The 20,202-nt window shown below is 38.8% G+C and overlaps 1 protein-coding gene across 1 annotated transcript in view; it reads left to right on the forward strand.

The window, feature by feature from the left end:
• nek10 (NIMA-related kinase 10) overlaps window positions 1–20,202 on the forward strand; it is a 61,477-nt gene that overhangs the window by 20,049 nt on the left and 21,226 nt on the right. Inside the window, exons 14-23 of the mRNA XM_060900967.1 lie at window positions 4,148–4,213; window positions 4,316–4,380; window positions 4,468–4,570; window positions 6,556–6,684; window positions 8,040–8,177; window positions 8,358–8,403; window positions 11,794–11,915; window positions 15,643–15,745; window positions 19,704–19,779; window positions 19,885–20,014. Coding sequence (XP_060756950.1) covers window positions 4,148–4,213; window positions 4,316–4,380; window positions 4,468–4,570; window positions 6,556–6,684; window positions 8,040–8,177; window positions 8,358–8,403; window positions 11,794–11,915; window positions 15,643–15,745; window positions 19,704–19,779; window positions 19,885–20,014 — 978 coding nt within the window. The remainder of the gene's footprint in view (window positions 1–4,147; window positions 4,214–4,315; window positions 4,381–4,467; window positions 4,571–6,555; window positions 6,685–8,039; window positions 8,178–8,357; window positions 8,404–11,793; window positions 11,916–15,642; window positions 15,746–19,703; window positions 19,780–19,884; window positions 20,015–20,202) is intronic.

Consider the following 20,202-nt stretch of genomic DNA (forward strand, 5'->3'; position numbering starts at 1 on the left):
AGTCAGCTGGGATAGGCTCCAGCTTGCCTGCGACCCTGTAGAACAGGATAAAGCGGCTAGAGATAATGAGATGAGATGAGATGAGATGACAGGTGAAGTGAATAACACTGATTATCTCATTATAGTGGCACCTATTGAGGAGTGGGGTATATTAGATAGCAAGAGAACAGTCAGTTCTTGAAGTTGTTGGAAGCAGGAAAAATGGGCAAGCATAGCGTAAGGAACTCAGTGATTTTGACAAGGGCCAAACTGTGATGGCTAGATGACTGGGTCTGAACATCTCCAAAATGGCGCATCTTGTAGAGTGTTCCTGGTATGCAGTGGTTAGTACCTACCAAAAGTGGTCCAAGGATCCAAAGGACAACAGGTGAACCAACGACAGGGTCATGGCTGTCGAAGGCTCATTGATTCACATGGGGCACGAAGGCTAGCCCATATGGTCCAATCCCACAGAAGAGCTACTGTGGCACAAACTGCTGAAAAAAGTTAATGCTGGATAAAATACAAAGGTATCAGCATTAACGTTTTCAGCAGTTTGTGCTACAGTAGCCCTTCTGTTGGATTGGACCATATGGACCACCCTTGTCAAAGTTGCTCAGATCCTTACGCTTGCCCATTTTTCCTGCTTCCAACACATCAACTTCGAGAACTGACTGTTCTCTTGCTGCTTAATATACCCCACCCCTTGACCAGACCTGGCGGCAGAAGCGGTCTAGTAGCCGGGTATTGCACTGGCTGGGGGTGGGCACGCGTCGGCGAACCCAATTTTACTAGGGGGGTCCGGGGGCATGCTCCCCCGTAAGAAATTTTTGCAAAAAACACTCTAAAATGGTATATTTTGAGCTCTTCAGACACCCTGTTCTGCTGCTATACAGTATATTGTCCGTCACTGAGCGCATTTGCAGGGAATATTCCGTTTCATACGGAATATTGGCAGTATTCCGTTTGCGCACGAATCATGTTGTAAACTCGTTCCGAATACCCAACACTGAATGCGCAAACGGATGATTGTGATCAATGTTGACAGCAAATTAAGATTGATATTTACAATTAAGAGTGCGCAACAGAAGATTACATCACACTCATCCTCCCTGCACAAAGCCGAACTGCAGTAACTGAATCCCTTCTAAGTGAAACCATGCACATTAAAAGTTTTATGTCTCAAATCTAGTTTTGTGAAGCATGACAACATTAATCTTTAATACAGATGTGTTTTGTAGGTTAACTGAAACGTCAAAACCAGTTTCTTACCTCCAGTGCTTAGTTTGCAAATCAAACGCCAAGTGCATGACAGTGCAGGGCTGACGAGATGGGCGCAGGCCGAAACGTTAAGAAAACAGTGTGTCATGTATATACATTTTAAATTTAGGACTTTTTCTTTAATATTATGCCCTTTTTAAAAAAAAAGCGTTTAATTGTAGTAGCCTGCGATTGATTTATTTATTTATTTATTTTAAATATTGTGTTAAGCTGTTGGCCCTAGCCTATGACAGGGCGGGCCCACACTAGGGCGGGCCCACGTGACTAAATGGGCGGGCCCGGCCCCCAAAGGCCCGCCCATCGCACCGGGCCCTTCCTTGACAGGTACCATTGTAATGAGATAATCAATGGGTCATTCTAGAATTCAAGGTACATTTTGCATCTCTGAGATAAACTTTTTGTTATTTTCCACAAAAGAAATCTTTATTGAATCAGTTTTGAACAAAAATGCAAATTATGACAAACTTTCATCAATAGCAGTGCTTGATGTACATTTTAGACCCAATTTATCCATAAAACATTAACTAAATGACTCCCACCCCTCCCCCCACATTATTGGCTGTCTTTGACTCCTGATTCATCCATTCAACTCAAATAAACAGGAAGTGATTCAGTCTAACAGTCTGTTTTTGGGGGCGTATTCTATTAACTGCTATAAAATCAATTGCATAGAAAGTCTATTTTCTGTATTATGTGAAACTTCAGTAATAAAAAATATATATTTTTGATCCATCCCAATGTTCTTGTCAACTCTGTTATAAAACCGCATAAAATCCACAAAGACATTTAATACGCATGACACCTGCACCGAGTGATATCACTTCCTCTGGTGGGAAACTTCAGAAAGGCCGTGAGGTATGTTATGTTTCTTCTTTCATTAATTTGAACAAAATGTTGAGGATTTTACACCAACAGTAGATTAATTATTCATCAAATCTGTTCTTGCGATATTGGTGTGAATCTCTCACTCATTTAAAAAAAAAAAACAATAATATGATTAAAATCCATAACATTCTGTTTTTTATACATGCCATGTGGTCACTAATTTGAGGTTAGCATGTGGAGTTAAGACACAAAATGGTGGCAAATGTGTCACCAAGTCTGTTAATGGATTGCCCGGTTTAACGATAACAGAGTTGACGATGACTAACAGAGTCAATGTTTGAAATGTACCCACAATTATAGAATGGGCCCAATGTAATTCACTTCACCTGTCAGTGTTTTAATGGCTTTTTATGGTTGATCAGTGTAGTTGTAAGGTTAGTGGTTTATTTAAACATGTACCAAAATTCGTCAGCTTGAAAATTATTATGTGGAATCAACTGTTTTTCTTCGCAACACTCTGTATAAATCAACACGCATGGCTAATACCTAACAGAGGGCACAGACAGTATTGTAGTCGAGTCACTAAACCTCGAGTCTGAGTCCAGTCTCAAGTCCAAGTCAAGTCCAAATCATTAAAAAAATTTTCAAGTCAAGTCCACTATTGATCCGAGTCGAGTCCGAGAACAAGACTCCAACCGCACCATGTGACGGTGGCTGTTTCAGCACCATTAACATTAGTTTGTTCCCGAACATGACGTATGAACAGGTAAATATGCTTCTCTTTATCAGGGAGTGTGAAGTATTCTGTCAGAGACGGTTGGGAGATGGATGTAAGTGCAGCAGGTGTGTTTATTAAACACAATCCAGAACGGCAGGCAAAATCATAAAACAGTGAAACAGGCGATAGGTCGAGTGAGGCACAAACAGGCTATCGTAGACTCGGCAGAATCAAAGACGAGAAACAGGAAATCGGGAATCAGGAAACCAAACAAGGAAATAAGGCTCAGTAATGTGTCAGAAACGCAACTCAATACTTCGCAAAGTAAGTGTGTTTTCACAGTTTTTATATAGGAGCGCTGATTGCACCTTAATCCTGTGCAGGTGCGAGTCGTTTACGGCGTGCAAGTGAGAGTCCACTTGGCATGTGTGCTGTCCGGAGCGCGCCCGAGAGTCTATCTGATGCACGCGCCAAGGCGCGCAGGTGTGACACGCTTACATGAAATTAGTACAAAAATTAATGTAGATATAAATATCTTAGGGCGGCACGGTGGTGTAGTGGTTAGCGCTGTCGCCTCACAGCAAGAAGGTCCGGGTTCGAGCCCCGTGGCTGGCGAGGGCCTTTCTGTGTGGAGTTTGCATGTTGTCCGCGTGGGTTTCCTCCGGGTGCTCCGGTTTCCCCCACAGTCCAAAGACATGCAGGTTAGGTTAACTGGTGACTCTAAATTGACCGTTGGTGTGAATGTGTGTGTGAATGGTTGTCTATGTGTCAGCCCTGTGATGACCTGGCGACTTGTCCAGGGTGTACCCCGCCTTTCGCCCGTAGTCAGCTGGGATAGGCTCCAGCTTGCCTGCGACCCTGTAGAACAGGACAAAGCGGCTAGAGATAATGAGATGAGAAGAGATAAATATCTTATGCCAAATTATTATGGCATGTTACAAAAAAATAAAGAAAAAAATCCAAGTCCTTGTCTCAAATTTACAAGTCCGAATGCATTTAATGCACGAGTCCGAGTCCAAGTCATCAGTGCTCAAGTCCAAGTCGAGTCACGAGTCCTTAAAATTAGGGCACGAGTCGGACTCAAGTACTACAAGCCTGGGCACAGGGGCAGACATGTAATCTTTAGCTACATGTTTTAAATTATGCTTTGTTTCTTACTTAGTGAAGTTATTGCCTGTTTGTTGGAATGTTATATTTGTGAAACAATTCGGTCAGCATTCAAATTGACATATGATCGCAGTGAATCATGGGTAATCCACACAGTCTTGTTTGAAACTTAGCATCCAAGTTCTAGTTTTTGAGATGTTTTTAAATTTTGGTAGTTGATCTTCTTCCTTATTCCAGGAGAACGGTGTGTACATAATCGGCAAACTGATCCTGCAACATGGACCAAAAACGGCATCGTTACAGGTACATAAATCTACTGTTTAAATGAAATTTTACTCCAGTTATACTTTATTTTTACTTTTTTAAAGCACTGGTTTTCACTAACGTCCGTATATTTTATTTAAGTGTTACGCTTTCCGGACTCTGCGCTTCCTTTTCAGTCTGGAGCGGAACAGACATCTTTTTAAAAGGTATAAATGATCACGAAACACTTCACCTTATTAAATATTTTGAGTGCATTTTTTTACTGGATATTAAACTTTAATATGTCCGGACAGGCTCTTTCCACCAGAACTGTTTGAGATGTTTATAGACATCGGGCACTATGTGAGAGACATCGCAGCGTACGTTCCTCTACAGGAAAGAATCTCAGCGCTTTCGGTAAACCATTAACGATCATGCTCTTGTTATACTGTATGTCTGTCAACATTCTACGCCTTTTATATATTTATATTTTCATTTCTTTATTTTGATACTTGATTTTCCATCCGATTTCCCATTTCTTCTGTGGTTGTGAGCCAAGGGAGCAAAATTGGCAGTGCTGTCTGTATGGGAGGCATGGCATGCTCTCTGTCCCCTGTCAATCACTAAATAATCATGAGTGTCTGTGGGGTCATGTATGAGGAAGAGGGCAGATAGCACTCTTCCTCCGAGTATGTTATGCTGCCCTGTGACGTAACGCAAGCTGCATTTCGAAAAAGATGCAGCTGGCTGGCTTCATTGTTGGCATTCTTTCTTTACCCTCCTCCCTGATGATGTGCAAGGACATGAACGATGATTGGTCATGGTCAAACTTGTTGTATTGCCAGTCTCCTGGCAAGAATTTATGGCACTATGATTGCCTGATCTGACATGATGACCATCGTGAAAGACAAAAATATTGTGTGGTCTGACCCTGGTATTAACTTGTCTTGTTTTATTTTATTTTTTTTAAATTATTAGTTTTTTTTTATTTGCGCTAGCAGCGGTAACGGAAATTGTTACTCTCACTCAGGATCTTTATTATTATTATTATTTTCGTAATGTTTTTAGGACGCTATTTCTCCCTCAGTTTTCAACCAATCATCACCAAATTTCACCTGAAGACTACTTCTGGGCTGAATTAAGTTGCTATGACTTTTGGTGTTGATCTGGATCATTGAACTGGAATGTTCCATGAAAAACAGGCTTTTTTCAATTACTTATAACTCTGTCAATTTTCATGATTTTTTTTTTCAATCAGTTTTATTTTGTTCAGGGCAGCTAGCGCAAATCACTGTGATTTTAGCCACAGTATCTATCTAGTTGTTATTATTCTCCTAACGTTCTTAAGATGCTATTTCTCCCTCAGTTTTCAACCAACCATCACCAAATTTCACCTGAAGAATACCTCTGGGCTGAATTATGTTGCTATGACTTTTGGTGCTGATCTGGATCACCAAACCGGAATGATCCATGAAAAACAGGCTTTTTTTCAATCACTTACACTATATTGCCAAAAGTATTTGCTCACCTGCCTTGACTCACATATGAGCTTACTGTAAGTGATATCCCATTCCTAATCCATAGGGTTCAATATGACGTTGGTCCACCCTTTGCAGCTAGAACAGCTTCAACTCTTCTGGGAAGGCTGTCCACAAGGTTTAGGAGTGTGTTTGTGGGAATTTTTGACCATTCTTCCAGAAGCGCATTTGTGAGGTCACACACTGATGTTGGATGAGAAGGCCTGGCTCTCAGTCTCCACTCTAATTCATCCCAAAGGTGTTCTATCGGGTTGAGGTCAGGACTCTGTGCAGGCCAGTCAAGTTCATCCACACCAGACTCTGTCATCCATGTCTTTATGGACCTTGCTTTGTGCACTGGTGCACAGTCATGTTGGAAGAGGAAGGGGCCAGCTCCAAACTGTAAAAACAGTCTGCACGCCTAGGTGCTTGATTTTATACACCTGTGGCCATGGAAGTGATTGGAACACCTGATTCCGATAATTTGGATGGGTGAGCAAATACTTTTGGCAATATAGTGTATAATTCTGTCAATTTTCATGATTTTTTTTTCAATTAGTTTTTATATAATTTGTTCAGGGCAGCAGGGCACAACTTTTCATCACTAAGCGTCATTCTTTATCTCTTACCGTTTCGGATCTATACAGTACAGTGACCAGACGTCCTGGTTTGTAAAAGCTAGCGCAAATTACTGTGACTTTAGTCACAGTCTCTATCTAGTCTTTATTTCTTTGTTTTAGCTTGTTTCTTCACCTGCTATTGTCTTGTCTTGGTTTGGCTTGGCTTGCTGTGCATTCATACATTTTCACTCCACTTCATCTCAATGCAATTTGCATGTTGTTAATAGACACCAGTGTATTTTGAAGCACACGTTCTTGTTTGCAGACTGAAGAGTTAGACGGACTGAAGGAAAGGATTGAGGCAGTGAATCAGAATCATCCTCCTCTCAAAGTCATTAACAGCTACTCCATTCTCAATCCTTTGGGCAGTGGAGCTTTCGGCAGTGTTTTTAAGGTGAAGCCTTTTTTCAGTCTGGTATCAATCATATAACCAGTGTTGGAACTGACTTCCCGAAAATCTGCATCAAAATGACGAAGTACATGAGTTAATATTAGAGGTATTAATATTAGCATTATCAAATATCATCAGGGTGGCACGGTGGTGTAGTGGTTAGCGCTGTCGCCTCACAGCAAGAAGGTCCGGGTTCGAGCCCCGTGGCCGACGAGAGCCTTTCTGTGTGGAGTTTGCATGTTGTCCGCGTGGGTTTCCTCCGGGTGCTCCGGTTTCCCCCACAGTCCAAAGACATGCAGGTTAGGTTAACTGGTGACTCTAAATTGACCGTAGGTGTGAATGGTTGTCTGTGTCTATGTGTCAGCCCTGTGATGACCTGGCGACTTGTCCAGGGCGTACCCCGCCTTTCGCCCGTAGTCAGCTGGGATAGGATCCAGCTTGCCTGCCACCCTGTAGAACAGGATAAAGCGGCTACAGATAATGAGATGAGATGAAATATCATCAGCCAATATTATTATTATTATTATACATACACATTCCTTGTGGATGTTCAACGCGTCTTTCTCTTTCAAAATTCTCTCAAAATCTTCCATATTTAACGAAGCAAACCTGACAGCCATGTTTGTCACAGTCGCTCACTAGTGCGGAAGTTTTACATCTCTGACGTGTGATGTCATGTTGTCTTGACAACCATGCAATATTGTAAACCATATTCACTCATTCCCCATTGGGTAGAGTGACGTAATACACACAGGATAAGCGATATGCTAACAATATTGCATGCTATCAAACCAAATGAACGAATTCCTGCTAGAAGGGAATAGAACACTTGTTTTTATTCCATGGAAAATGTGTCCTGTATGGATAATAAATTCCTTTATTAGCACACAACTCTGAAACATCTCATCTCATTATCTCTAGCCGCTTTATCCTTCTACAGGGTCGCAGGCAAGCTGGAGCCTATCCCAGCTGACTACGGGCGAGAGGCGGGGTACACCCTGGACAAGTCGCCAGGTCATCACAGGGCTGACACATAGACACAGACAACCATTCACACTCACATTCACACCTATGCTCAATTTAGAGTCACCAGTTAACCTAACCTGCATGTCTTTGGACTGTGGGGGAAACCCACGCGGACACGGGGAGAACATGCAAACTCCACACAGAAAGGCCCTCGCCGGCCCCGGGGCTCGAACCCAGGACCTTCTTGCTGTGAGGCGACAGCGCTAACCACTACACCACCGTGCCGCCCTACTCTGAAACATACATGATCAAACATATAATACACTGTCCATAAGATTTTTGCATTTAGATACAATTTGCATTGTCCGGTGGATTTTGTCTTCTTTTTAAAGGTCCGTAAACAGGGAGCACAGAACTGTTTGGCACTGAAGGAAGTGAACCTCCACAATCCTGCTTTCGGCCAAGACAAGAAATCCAGAGACAGCAACGTTGAGAAAATTGTATCTGAGCTCACCATAATCAAGGAGCAGGTACAATGTACTCACAAGTGTGTAATCCTTGTAATATAATAAACTTTACTTCCCCCTTGTGGTCATAATGATATATTGCATTACTTAACACGTTAACAGTACCAAAAAAACCCATTCATTACAGTATTTTATAAAAATATGTAATATTATAATGTCGGTGATTGTGCTGCATGTTTTTAGATGACGCACCCAAACATTGTGAAATACCTCAAGACATTTTTAGAATGTAAGTAATTTTTGTCCATTTTTTTTTTTAGAAACTTTGAATTAGGAGCTTTTCTCATTATTGTTTAAATATTGTTTGGACAATTAGATCAATGTACATATCCTATATTTGTAGTAGACACACACAATCCTGTGCAAAAGTCTTAGGCACCCTATTTTTTTTTTTTTTTGCATATAAATTTTGTTATAGATTTTTACGTTATGACTTGGCGGCATGGTGGTGTAGTGGTTAGCGCTGTTGCCTCACAGCAAGAAGGTCCGGGTTCGAGCCCCGTGGCCGGCGAGGGCCTTTCTGTGCGGAGTTTGCATGTTCTCCCCATGTCCGCATGGGTTTCCTCCGGGTGCTCCGGTTTCCCCCACAGTCCAAAGACATGCAGTTTAGGTTAACTGGTGACTCTAAATTGAGCGTAGGTGTGAATGTGAGTGTGAATGGTTGTCTGTGTCTATGTGTCAGCCCTGTGATGACCTGGCGACTTGTCCAGGGTGTACCCTGCCTTTCGCCCGTAGTCAGCTGGGATAGGCTCCAGCTTGCCTGCGACCCTGTAGAACAGGATAAAGCAGCTAGAGATGATGAGATGAGATGTTATGACTTCTACATTATCGAGTCAGTACAAAAACATTTTAGAGTTCCAAAGTTTGTGTTTTTCCAGCACAAAATTAAATGTTACAAGAAAAAAAAGTTTGTATTTGAGCAGCATATTCCATAAGAGAGCACTTTTCAGATTAAAACAGAAAACATAATGAAGGCTGCTGGGTTTTGGTGCAAAAGTTAAGTGAGTGTGAGAGTCAAAGTGTCCAGAAGAACTGTGGCTGGTTCTGTAAGATGCTCAGTAAAACCTACAGCTCATTTCCACATAAAACTGCACTCACTGGACCTGAGACTACTGTTTTATTTTCAAAGTGATGGGTCGTCTCACACCAAATACTGACTTTGTTTCATTTATTATGGCTTGCTGATTACCGTTTGTAGTATTTTTTTAATGTTGAAACATTTCATTTCATTATTTTTAAGCCATTTTTGGTCGACATCATTTCTTTACATGTGCTTAAGACTTTTGTACAGGACTGTATGTGTATGGCAAACAGCTTCAGTTTCTATTCAACCTGACAATAAAGACACCGGAGATTAAATTCACACTTCTTTCTTTCTTTTTCTTTTTTCTCATTTTCTTTCTTTCTTTCTTTCTTTCTTTCTTTCTTTCTTTCTTTCTTTCTTTCTTTCTTTCTTTCTTTCTTTCTTTCTTTCTTTCTTTCTTCCTTCCTTCCTTTCTGTTTCTTTCTTTTTGTTTCACTTTCTTTTTATCTGTCTTTCTTATTGTCTTGTTTCTCTTTATTTATTTATTTAATCTCTTTTTCTCATTTATTTAAGTCTTTCTTTTTCTCTTGTTTCTCTTTCTGTCTTGTTTCTCTATTTGTTTGTTTATTTATTCTCTTTATTTCTTGTTTCTCTTTCTTGCATTCTTTTTTCTCTTGTTTCTTTCTTTCTTGTTTCTCATTTATTTATTTATTTATTTATTTATTTATTTATTCATTCTTCCTTTCTTTTTCTCTTGTTTCTCTTTCTTTCTTTCTTTCTTTCTTTCTTTCTTTCTTTCTTTCTTTCTTTCTTTCTTTCTTTTTTCTCTTTCTTTTTTGTGCTTTCTTTCTTGTTTCTCTTTTTGTTTGTTTGTTCGTTCTCTTCTTTTTCTCTTTTTTATGCTTTCTTTCTTTTTTATGCTTTCTTTCTTGTTTCTCTTGCTTCTCTTTCTTTCTTTCTCTTTCTTATGCTTTCTTTCTTGTTTCTCTTTGTTCATTCTCTTTTCTCTTGATTTTCTTTCTTTCTCTTGCTTCTTTTTTTCTTTCTTTTTTACGCTTTCTTTCTTGTTTCTCTTTGTTCGTTCTCTTTTCTTGTTTCTCTTGCTTCTCTTTCTTTTCTCTTTCTTTTTATGCTTTCTTTCTTGTCTCTATTTGTTTGTTCGTTCGTTCTCTTTTCTTTTTCTCTTGATTTTCTTTCTTTTCTCTTTCTTGTTTCTCTTGCTTCTTTCTTTTTCTCTTTCTTTTTTATGCTTTCTTGTTTCTCTTGCTTCTTTCTTTTTCTTTCTTTTTTATGCCTTCTTTCTTGTTTCTCTTTGTTTGTTCATTCTCTTTTCTTTTTCTCTTGATTTTCTTTCTTTTCTCTTTCTTTCTTGTTTCTCTTGCTTCTCTTTCTTTCTTTTCTCTGTCTTTCTTTTCGTTCATTCATTATTCTATTTTGGAATGAAAGATGAAATTTAAAAAAGGGTGCAGCTTGGTGTTTTATTTAAAACAATACAAGCAGAAATGGCTCTTTTTGTTTTCGAAATGTATTGCCATCATCAAATAGTAGTATTAGAAAAGTGGACAACATTTCTGATCGTTTTCTTATTTTGTAATATTCATTTATTTCTTTATTGAATTTCATTTGACTGAGCCTATATTTCACCCGGAAGTAAATTACACCGCCTGGCTCGCGCTCACTCATGTCTCACTTACAACACACGACGACGACGATAGATCGACCTCCGGCGAGTTCATGGATCATGGATGCTGTGCAGTACATGCTCTTCAAAGGCCCTAAATGGGTGAATCTACGTGAGCTGTGAAATATCTGCATGCGTAGCATGCCTTCGCAACATTTCGCAAATTAAGTCAGAATATGCCTCCAAAGACGCCATGTCATGCGGATGAGAATAAACAAACCATAACGCTCCCAACCCGCCCACAAGCTTAGGTTTTGGGTGACCTGGAAGCCTAAGTTCTAAATAAACTAAAACGCAATTCAGAACGGCATTTTTCAAAATTGCTTTTTCACTTTTTCTGCTGTTCAGTGACTCATTTTCAGTAACTAAAAATACATCAAAACATGGCTCTGGATTCCATTTCACAAGTCATACACAAGTGTAAAAATTCATAAACGAGTCCTTTTTCATTTCTCATGTGACTTCCAAAATAGAATAATGAATGAACGAAAAAGTACACGGACCCTTCTCTTTCTTTCTTTTTCTCTTTCTTTTTATGCTTTCTTTCTTGTTTCTCATTTGTTTTTTTGCTTGTTCATTCTCTTTTCTTTTTCTCTTGATTTTCTTTCTTTCTTTCTTTCTTTCTTTCTTTCTTTCTTTCTTTCTTTCTTTCTTTCTTTCTTTCTTTCTTTCTGTAATTAACACAGTCAAGCTGTTTAGTTCATGGCACTAAGTGCTTCTCTACTCTGTATGTATATTTTTGAGAATTAAAAACACCTCACTGGGCTAAAATCCTGTCTTGAAATGAGACAGGCCTTGTAGTACGTTTTTCACAGGAGCACTGGATTAAATTTGGTCACTGCCAGTATTTAGATGATAATCATATGATCAGTGTGCCACTCTGTTCTTTTACCCAGAATGCATTTGTGTATCAGGTGACAGGCTGTATATCGTGATGGAGCTGGTTGAAGGTGCACCACTCGCCGAGCACTTCAGCTCTCTGAAAGAAAAACAGCAGACGTTCACAGAAGAGCGAGTGTGGAACATTTTCATTCAGGTGATCAAATGACAAGTGATAGGATTGAAGGAATTGATCAGTAATGAGATTTACAGCCATTAGAAGACTGATTATCGAATTCTCACTGTCAAGAAATTGTAGAATCTAAAGGCCCAAGTTCATGGATGGTTTTTAAGGATGAATAGATATGCAGTTTCACTACATGAATTATGAAATTAAAATAAAAAAAAATCAATGTTTAAAACAATATTGAATGTGGTGCCAGTTACCAGTTTCTCAGGTATGTATACAATAACAAAAAAGTAACACTTGACATTATTTTAACATTATCGGTAAATGACATGATGTCATAACAAATTATCTCATCTCATTATCTCTAGCCGCTTTATCCTGTCCTACAGGGTCGCAGGCAAGCTGGAGCCTATCCCAGCTGACAACGGGTGAAAGGCGGGGTACACCCTGGACAAGTTGCCAGGTCATCACAGGGCTGACACATAGACACAGACAACCATTCACACTCACATTCACACCTACAGTCAATTTAGAGTCACCAGTTAACCTAACCTGCATGTCTTTGGACTGTGGGGGAAACCGGAGCACCCGGAGGAAACCCACACGGAGAACATGCAAACTCCACACAGAAAGGCCCTCTCCAGCCACAGGGCTCGAACCCGGACCTTCTTGCTGTGAGGCGACAGCGTGAACCACTACACCACCGTGCCGCCCCATAACAGATTATGTCATAGTTAAATTTTTGCTAAGTATGCTCCAGTATGTGTATGCCACAAGACAGATGTTATGACAGCTGCTGTAATGCTGGTGATGTAACATTTTATGTCAAATAATGAAAATCACGGGTGGCAGAGGGGTGTGGTGGTTAGCGCTGTCGCCTCACAGCAAGAAGGTCCGGGTTCGAGCCCCGTGGCCGACAAGGGCCTTTCTGTGCGGAGTTTGCATGTTCTCCCCGTGTCCGCATGGGTTTCCTCCGGGTGCTCCGGTTTCCCCCACAGTCCAAAGACATGCAGGTTAGGTTAACTGGTGACTCTAAATTGACCGTAGGTGTGAATGTGAGTGTGAATGGTTGTCTGTGTCTATGTGTCAGCCCTGTGATGACCTGGCGACTTGTCCAGGGTGTACCCCGCCTTTCGCCCGTAGTCAGCTGGGATAGGCTCCAGCTTGCCTGCGACCCTGTAGAACAGGATAAAGCGGCTAGAGATAATGAGATGAGATGAGATTTTTGCCGTTTGGTATTGGGTTTAGTGGCCATGATGAATGACTGCTTGTAAAAAATGTCGGACAGCCTGGGTGAATCCTACATTACGGAAGTGACTGCCGTTCTGTTCGTTGATTGGTTAAAAATCAGTTGACATCAGCAGTGTTTCTCATACGATTCTGATTGGACATAATCGGGAGTATTTTTAACTTGGCGGTAGGGATTTCCCAAAACCGGGAGATTATCCAGTTTTTAACAAATACGATTGGGAGGCGGAGGCTAAAATCGGGAGCCTCCCGCCTAAATCGGGAGGGTTGGCAAGTATGCAGATAGGCTCTTGGGCGCGCTCTGGACAGCACACATGCCAAGCAGACTCCCGCATGCGTTGTAAACGACTCGCACCTGCACAGGATTAAGGTGCGATCAGCGCACCTATATAAAAACTGTGAAAACACACTTACTTTGCAAAGTATTGAGTTGCGTTTCTGACACATTATCGAGCCTTATTTCCTTGTTTGGTTTCCTGATCCCTGATTTCCTGTTTCTTGTCTTTGATTCTGCCGAGTCTACGATAGCCTGTTTGTGCCTCGCTCGACCTATCGCCTGTTTCACCGTTTTATGATTTTGCCTGCAATTTTGGATTGTTTACCGTCTTCACTTGTATTAATAAACACACCTTCTGCACTTACATCCATCTCCCAACCATCTCTGATAGAATACTTCACACTCCCTGACAAAGAGAACCATATTTACCTGTTCATACGTCATGTTCGGGAACAAACTAATGTTAATGGCGCTGAAACAGCCACCGTCACATGGTGCGGTTGGAGTCTTGTTCTCGGACTCAACTCGGATCAATTGTGGACTCGACTTGAAATTTTTTTAAATGACTCGGACTTGAACACTGGGCACTCGAGACTGGACTCTGACTCGAGGTTTAGTGACTCGACTACAACACTGGTTAGAATGTAACAGAAACAATAGTGGAGTCGGATTGTGTGTAATAAGCTGGAATCTCATATTCGTCAGTCTGACTGACGTCACTTGTATATGACATTTGTGCTTTCACACGAGTCGCACAAGGACAAATCTGGGGTAAAATAGTGTCCTAAAGCACCTATGATCTTTATAATTCTACTTTAGTATAACCATGGAGGTGATTATATAAAATCATGCACACTGATTGGTCGAGAGATTCTGACTATTTCTCAATAATCACCTCGAGTGACTCGGCAAAATGGCGGCCAAACGCTTCGTCACTGTAAGTGAGGAAGAATTACATTTGTAATTGTAATGAAAGAAAATGCTGTTCCTAAAAGCACTAAAGATGCTACAAAGTTTGGTCTAAAACTATTCACAGGGAAGGTGGAATTGTGATTTATTTTATCCATTTCAAAACAAAGTATTTTATGTGACTCGGCATAGATAAGTGACACAAGTGTGCGCCGGGCCTTTATTACATTTGCATGCTGCTTTTGAAGTTTGAAATACATTTTTTATGACGTGTTTTTAAATAATCGCCTGTGTATTTATACGAAAACAATTATCCGCCTCAGGCTCAGTGAATATCGGTGAATAATAACCAGTGGTGTAGTGGAGGTTTTTAAAGTGGGGGTACGCGATTCGTGACGTCATCGATTTGATATCATGTCAGAAGCGGTAGCCTTTGTTTGGTCGCCTATGTTTGGTATGAATGATTTGTATAAATGTTACGTTCTTTTAACAACACAAGAAGACACTTTTTTTCAGACATTTTTATGTGTGCAATTTTCATTCGTGTTTGTCAGTACAGCCCAACTGTTATGGCGAAAAGCCGCGGTTTATTTTGTCTCCAATAAATATGCCGAAATGGCTAAAGAGGAACAAATTCGCCTTCTCCTTCCGAATGCATCGTCGTAGACAGCACCACTCTGCTGCTGGAACTCAACATAAACCTTGCATAGGTTTAACATGGACTATCAGGCGTGAAGCCAAAATATTGGAAATTATGATACACAAACACCTTTGTTCATGTTCGATTCATGTTCATTTGAGCCGAGCTGCATTCGGAATTCGATATTTTTACTAGCCTGCTTACTGCCGTGGCAACAGCTACAGCATGTGTCCAGAAGTTCAAAAAAAGTCACGTCACTCACTCACATCGCATACAAACCAGCAATGGGCTGAAATTTATTATAAAAGGCACCAATCGAATAAATCAAGCATTTAGTCTGGCGCGATTGAGGCACCTGCGTAAACAAAATACATGACATGCAGCCATTGGGTTAAGCCCTACCATGCACTCCTTCTTAAAGACTTGAGTATTTCTTTAAATTTGTCTTTTTTTTTTTTTTAATCTCACCTCGGGAGAAGTGGGTGGACGGCGTACCCCCGCGTACCACGCCCACTACACCCCTGATAATAACCTCGACTTGGTCTCACTTATATTCACTTTACCTTTGGTGCATAATTGTTAAATAACATTAGGAATGCAAGATGAAGTACCTTTTAAAATCCTCCCTCAGTTATGAAATGATTACGTCCTGTAATTCGTTGTAATTGGTTGCTCCACAGATATGTCTGGCATTAAGGTACTTACACAAGGAGAAGAGGATCGTCCACAGAGACCTGACTCCTAATAACATCATGCTGGGAGAGAGAGACAAAGTCACTATCAGTCAGTAAAACACACACATTTCTAATACGAGATATTATACAACTACAAATCTTAATGATAATACGACGAATTATTATTGTTCTATCCACATTCACTGGATATGAGCAATCATGTGCTCTGATTGGCTACTCTACTACTAGGATATCAGCTCATATACCGTGAGTAGAGAAAAACAAAATGGTGGAGCGTGTTGCTGAACCAACCAAAGACGAAATAAAAACTCTACTCGAAAACAAAACCATAAAAAAATTTTAAAAAAGCAACAAAATATGGAATGAAAGTATTTCGTGGTAAGAACGTATCTTTTTATTTTTTATTTTTCAAGAATTATTATTATTATTATCGCATTTTTCACAAATTGCTCCTGTCATTTCGCCGGTTTGTTTACATTTTTCATCTTTAAGCATTAAAATTTGTTGATTTTTTTTTTTTAGACTGGTTCAAAAGCCAGAGAAGTTTGAAAATTACAGAACTGAAATGTCCAAGCAAGAATTAAATAAACGTCTAAAGCTATTCTATAGCTTGGCACGACAGCAAGACGGCACTTTGTACAAAAAACAACACGAAAGTCAATTCGTGCAGCCATTGATAGGTTTTTAAGAAGTCCACTGAAGCGGAGATGATTTTGTCAGACGTTTTGTATGAAGTTTTTATTTATTGAATTTGCAAAAAATATAAAAATGCTCTGTTTCTCAAAATCTAGTGAATGTGGATAGAATAAAACAGTTATTCCACTCAATCTCGTTGTACATGGCTTGCGCCTCGTCAGCTATCAGCTCATGTACGACTTGATTTCGTGGAATAACTGTTAAATATACCGTACCATGACCAAGGACAGTTCTAATTTCTGATTTGCTAGCAGGTGTTTGTTATTTTTATTTATCAGAGCAGCACTAATGTGGATTAGATGGAATTTTTAACATCTAAATCAATGCTCCTGATACTGCGTAATCATAAAAATGACCATAAATAACTGTTTAGGGAGAACTATATTAAACAGATGTAGTCGCTGTTATGCTGCTAAATAAAATTACAAAACGGAAAGAAATAATAATTTAATTAAAAGCGATATTCTTTAGTTACCCTGGAATAGAGACTTTGAAAGTTGAGTCAATGATTTTTATTTAATCATAAGCTAGAAAAACATACAACATAGATAGATAGATAGATAGATAGATAGATAGATAGATAGATAGATAGATAGATAGATAGATAGATGTTTACTTTTTTGGGCAGGGGGTCAAATGTAGATTACACTGTAGATTACCAAATAAATAAATAAATAAATTTTAAAAAACCCAGAAAGAAAACAGAGCTGAGGTGGGGGTAATATTCTGAGAAAATACCTCAGAATTTCAGAGATTAAAGTTGTACATTTCCGAGAAAAATAAACCTCGGATATTCTCTGAGATTATAAAGTCAGAAATTTGCGAGACAAAAAAACCTCAAATTCCGAAATTAAAAATTCTGAAATTCACAAATTTATGGAAAGAAAAACAAAAAAAAAACCCTCATGTTTCTCTGTTCCCTGGCTGCAGTGCATTCTGGGAAATGTAGCTGAAAATCTCTTAGCACTTTATTCTTATATATTGTATGATTGAGGAGGAAAGACTACATTTGGCTCAGCCGCGTCATCTGTGGTGTGATGTTGATCCAACCTTGCAAAATGGAGCGATCTGGTTTCTTGACCAAAAAAACCCCCCAAACCTATTTTTCCAAGTTTTTTTTTTCTTGTAAATTTGTTACTTTTTGTAATCTTGGAATTAAAATTTTTTTTCTCATCAATTTGTGACTTCTTAATCTTGGAATTTCTGATTTTTTTAAATCTTGGAATTTCTGAGTTTTTTTTTTTTTTTTTGTAAATTTATACCTTATTCGGCAAGGCAAGGCAGTTTTATTTGTATAGCACATTTCTTACATCAAGGCATTTCATTGTGCTGTACAGAGAAAAAAAACCAGACCTCCAGTAAAATCACACATTTACAATAAACATTTAAAGCATAGACAATGAAAAGCATGGCAACAAAATAAAAAAAAACCCTTTAGTAAGTAAGGGATAAGAATAAAAGATAAATAAATGAATAAATTAGAATAAATAAGTAAATAGAATAAATAAATAAATAAATAAATAAATAAATAAGGGAACCATTTAATTGAAAGCTTCACTAAAAAGCTTAGTCTTCAGTTTGGACTTAAAAATAGCAATTGTGGGAGCATTTTTTATTTCATCTGGGAGTTTATTCCAAAGTCTAGCTCCATAAACACTAAAGGCTGACTCACCACATTTAGTATTGGCAGCAGGTTGAACCAAAAGATTATTTTGAGATCTCGTTGATCTGGTAGGAGCGTGCTGTCTAAACAGGTCATACCAGTATATGTAGTTTGGTCCGATGCCATTTAGTGCTTTAAAAGCAAGTAGTGCTTTAAAATCAATTCTGTAACTAACAGGAAGCCAGTGTAGGGACCTTAGGATTGGAGTAATGTGTTCATTCCTTTTTGTTCTGGTTAACACCCTTGCAGCTGCATTTTGTATGGTTTGTAGACAGTTGGGGGATTTGTTAACTTCTCGACAGTAGAGAAAAGCACACGAGCATTATTTATATTCCTGTTAATAATGTCAGAAAAAAAAGTCTGCCTTGCCTTGCAAATTTCATAATTATACTGTCGTAGCATGTCTTTATGAATTTGGTAGTCAATTTGTAATTTGGACTTACGCCATTTTCTCTCGGTTTTCCTGCATTCCCTTTTTTTGTTTGTTTAATCAATGGATTTTGTCTCCATGGTGCTGTTTGCTTATTGTTGACTTTTTTCACTTTTACTGGAGCAATGTCATCCATGATTTGTGTCATATTTACTGTGAAGTTATTCATCAGGTCATCTACAGAATTTGATGTTTGAGGTGAATTCTGAGAAAGTGCTTGCTCAAAAAGGGCAATGGTATTCTCATTTATGATTCTCTTTTCTACAGTCCTAGATCAATTCTGAAAAAGGGGGGACATACACACATCAAAGAAAACACAAAAATGATCAGATACAGCCAAGTCCATAACATTTGTAGAAACATTTAGACCTTTGGTAATGACAAGGTCAAGAGTATGACCATGTAAGTGTATTGGCCCCTGCACATGTTGTGTTAGGCTAAATGTGTCCATGAGCATGAGAAAATCCCTTGTATTGGTGTTCTCTCAGTTATCAATATGCAAATTAAAATCCCGTGTGATAATAATAGATTCAAACTCTAAGCAAATAGTTGACAGCAGTTAATCTTAGAATTCCTGACTTCTTAATCTTGGAATTTCTGATTTTGCTTTAATTTTGGAATTTCTGAGGGTTTTTTTGTAAATTTGTGCCTTATTAATCTTAGAATTCCTGAGTTTTTAATCTTGGAATTTGAGTTTTTCTCATAAAATTGAGACTTCTTAATCTTGGAATTGCTAATTTCTTTTAATCTTGGAAATTCTGAGGGGTTTTGTTTGTTTGTTTGTTTGTTTGTTTGTTTGTTTGTTTGTTTGTTTGTAAATTTGTGCCTTATTAATCTTAGAATTCATAACTTTTTAATCTTGGAATTTCTGAGGTTTTTTTCTCATAAAATTGTAATTTCTGGTTTTTTTAAATCTTGGAATTTCTTTTTTTTTTTTTCTTGCAATTTCTGAGTTTTCTGTTGCAAATTTATTAATTTATAATCTCAGAGAATATCTGCTTTTTTTTTTTTTACCTGAGAATATTACCTCCTGCCTCAGCTTCATTTCTTTTTAACCTACAGTGACACGAATACGCTATCATAAATATGTACTGTAATATCTCTATGTTCTTTTTTTAACCTTTACATAAGCTACATTTAAAAAAAAAAGCAATCATAAATACTACCAAAAATAATGGTTTGTTGAAAGTTATTTTAGATTTAATCACACACACAAAAAAAAACAAAACTAACCAATAAAATTGTATTGTTTTCCAGCTGATTTTGGTCTCGCAAAGCAGAAACAAGAAACCAGCAAGCTAATGTCTGTTGTCGGGACCATTCTCTACTCCTGGTGTGTTTGTGTGACCTCATTCTATAAGTATTCACTCATTCACATTGTTTACACTGAAGTGTGTGTGTGTATATATGGTATAAAAGTGGAATTCTCTTGCGTTAGTCCAGAGATTGTGAAAAGTGAGCCGTACGGAGAGAAGGCTGATGTGTGGGCCACCGGCTGTGTCCTGTATCAGATGGTCACTCTCCGACCTCCATTCTACAGCAACAACATGCTCTCGCTTGCCACCAAGGTCACGGTTTAGACTAAACACTTATCTAAGCAATGTATTTGAGTACAAGTTTTGCATATTTGCACATTCTTGATTCCACCTGTGTTCACACTGTTCTCAGCACTCCCTCATACCCTACAGTGTGTTACCTTGTTGTTCAAAATAGCAACCGATTCATTAATAGACTGTATTTAAGAAGAAGAGAAGAT

The sequence above is a fragment of the Neoarius graeffei genome, chromosome 19, assembly GCF_027579695.1.
Source record: "Neoarius graeffei isolate fNeoGra1 chromosome 19, fNeoGra1.pri, whole genome shotgun sequence".
In the NCBI taxonomy this organism is placed as follows: domain Eukaryota; kingdom Metazoa; phylum Chordata; class Actinopteri; order Siluriformes; family Ariidae; genus Neoarius; species Neoarius graeffei.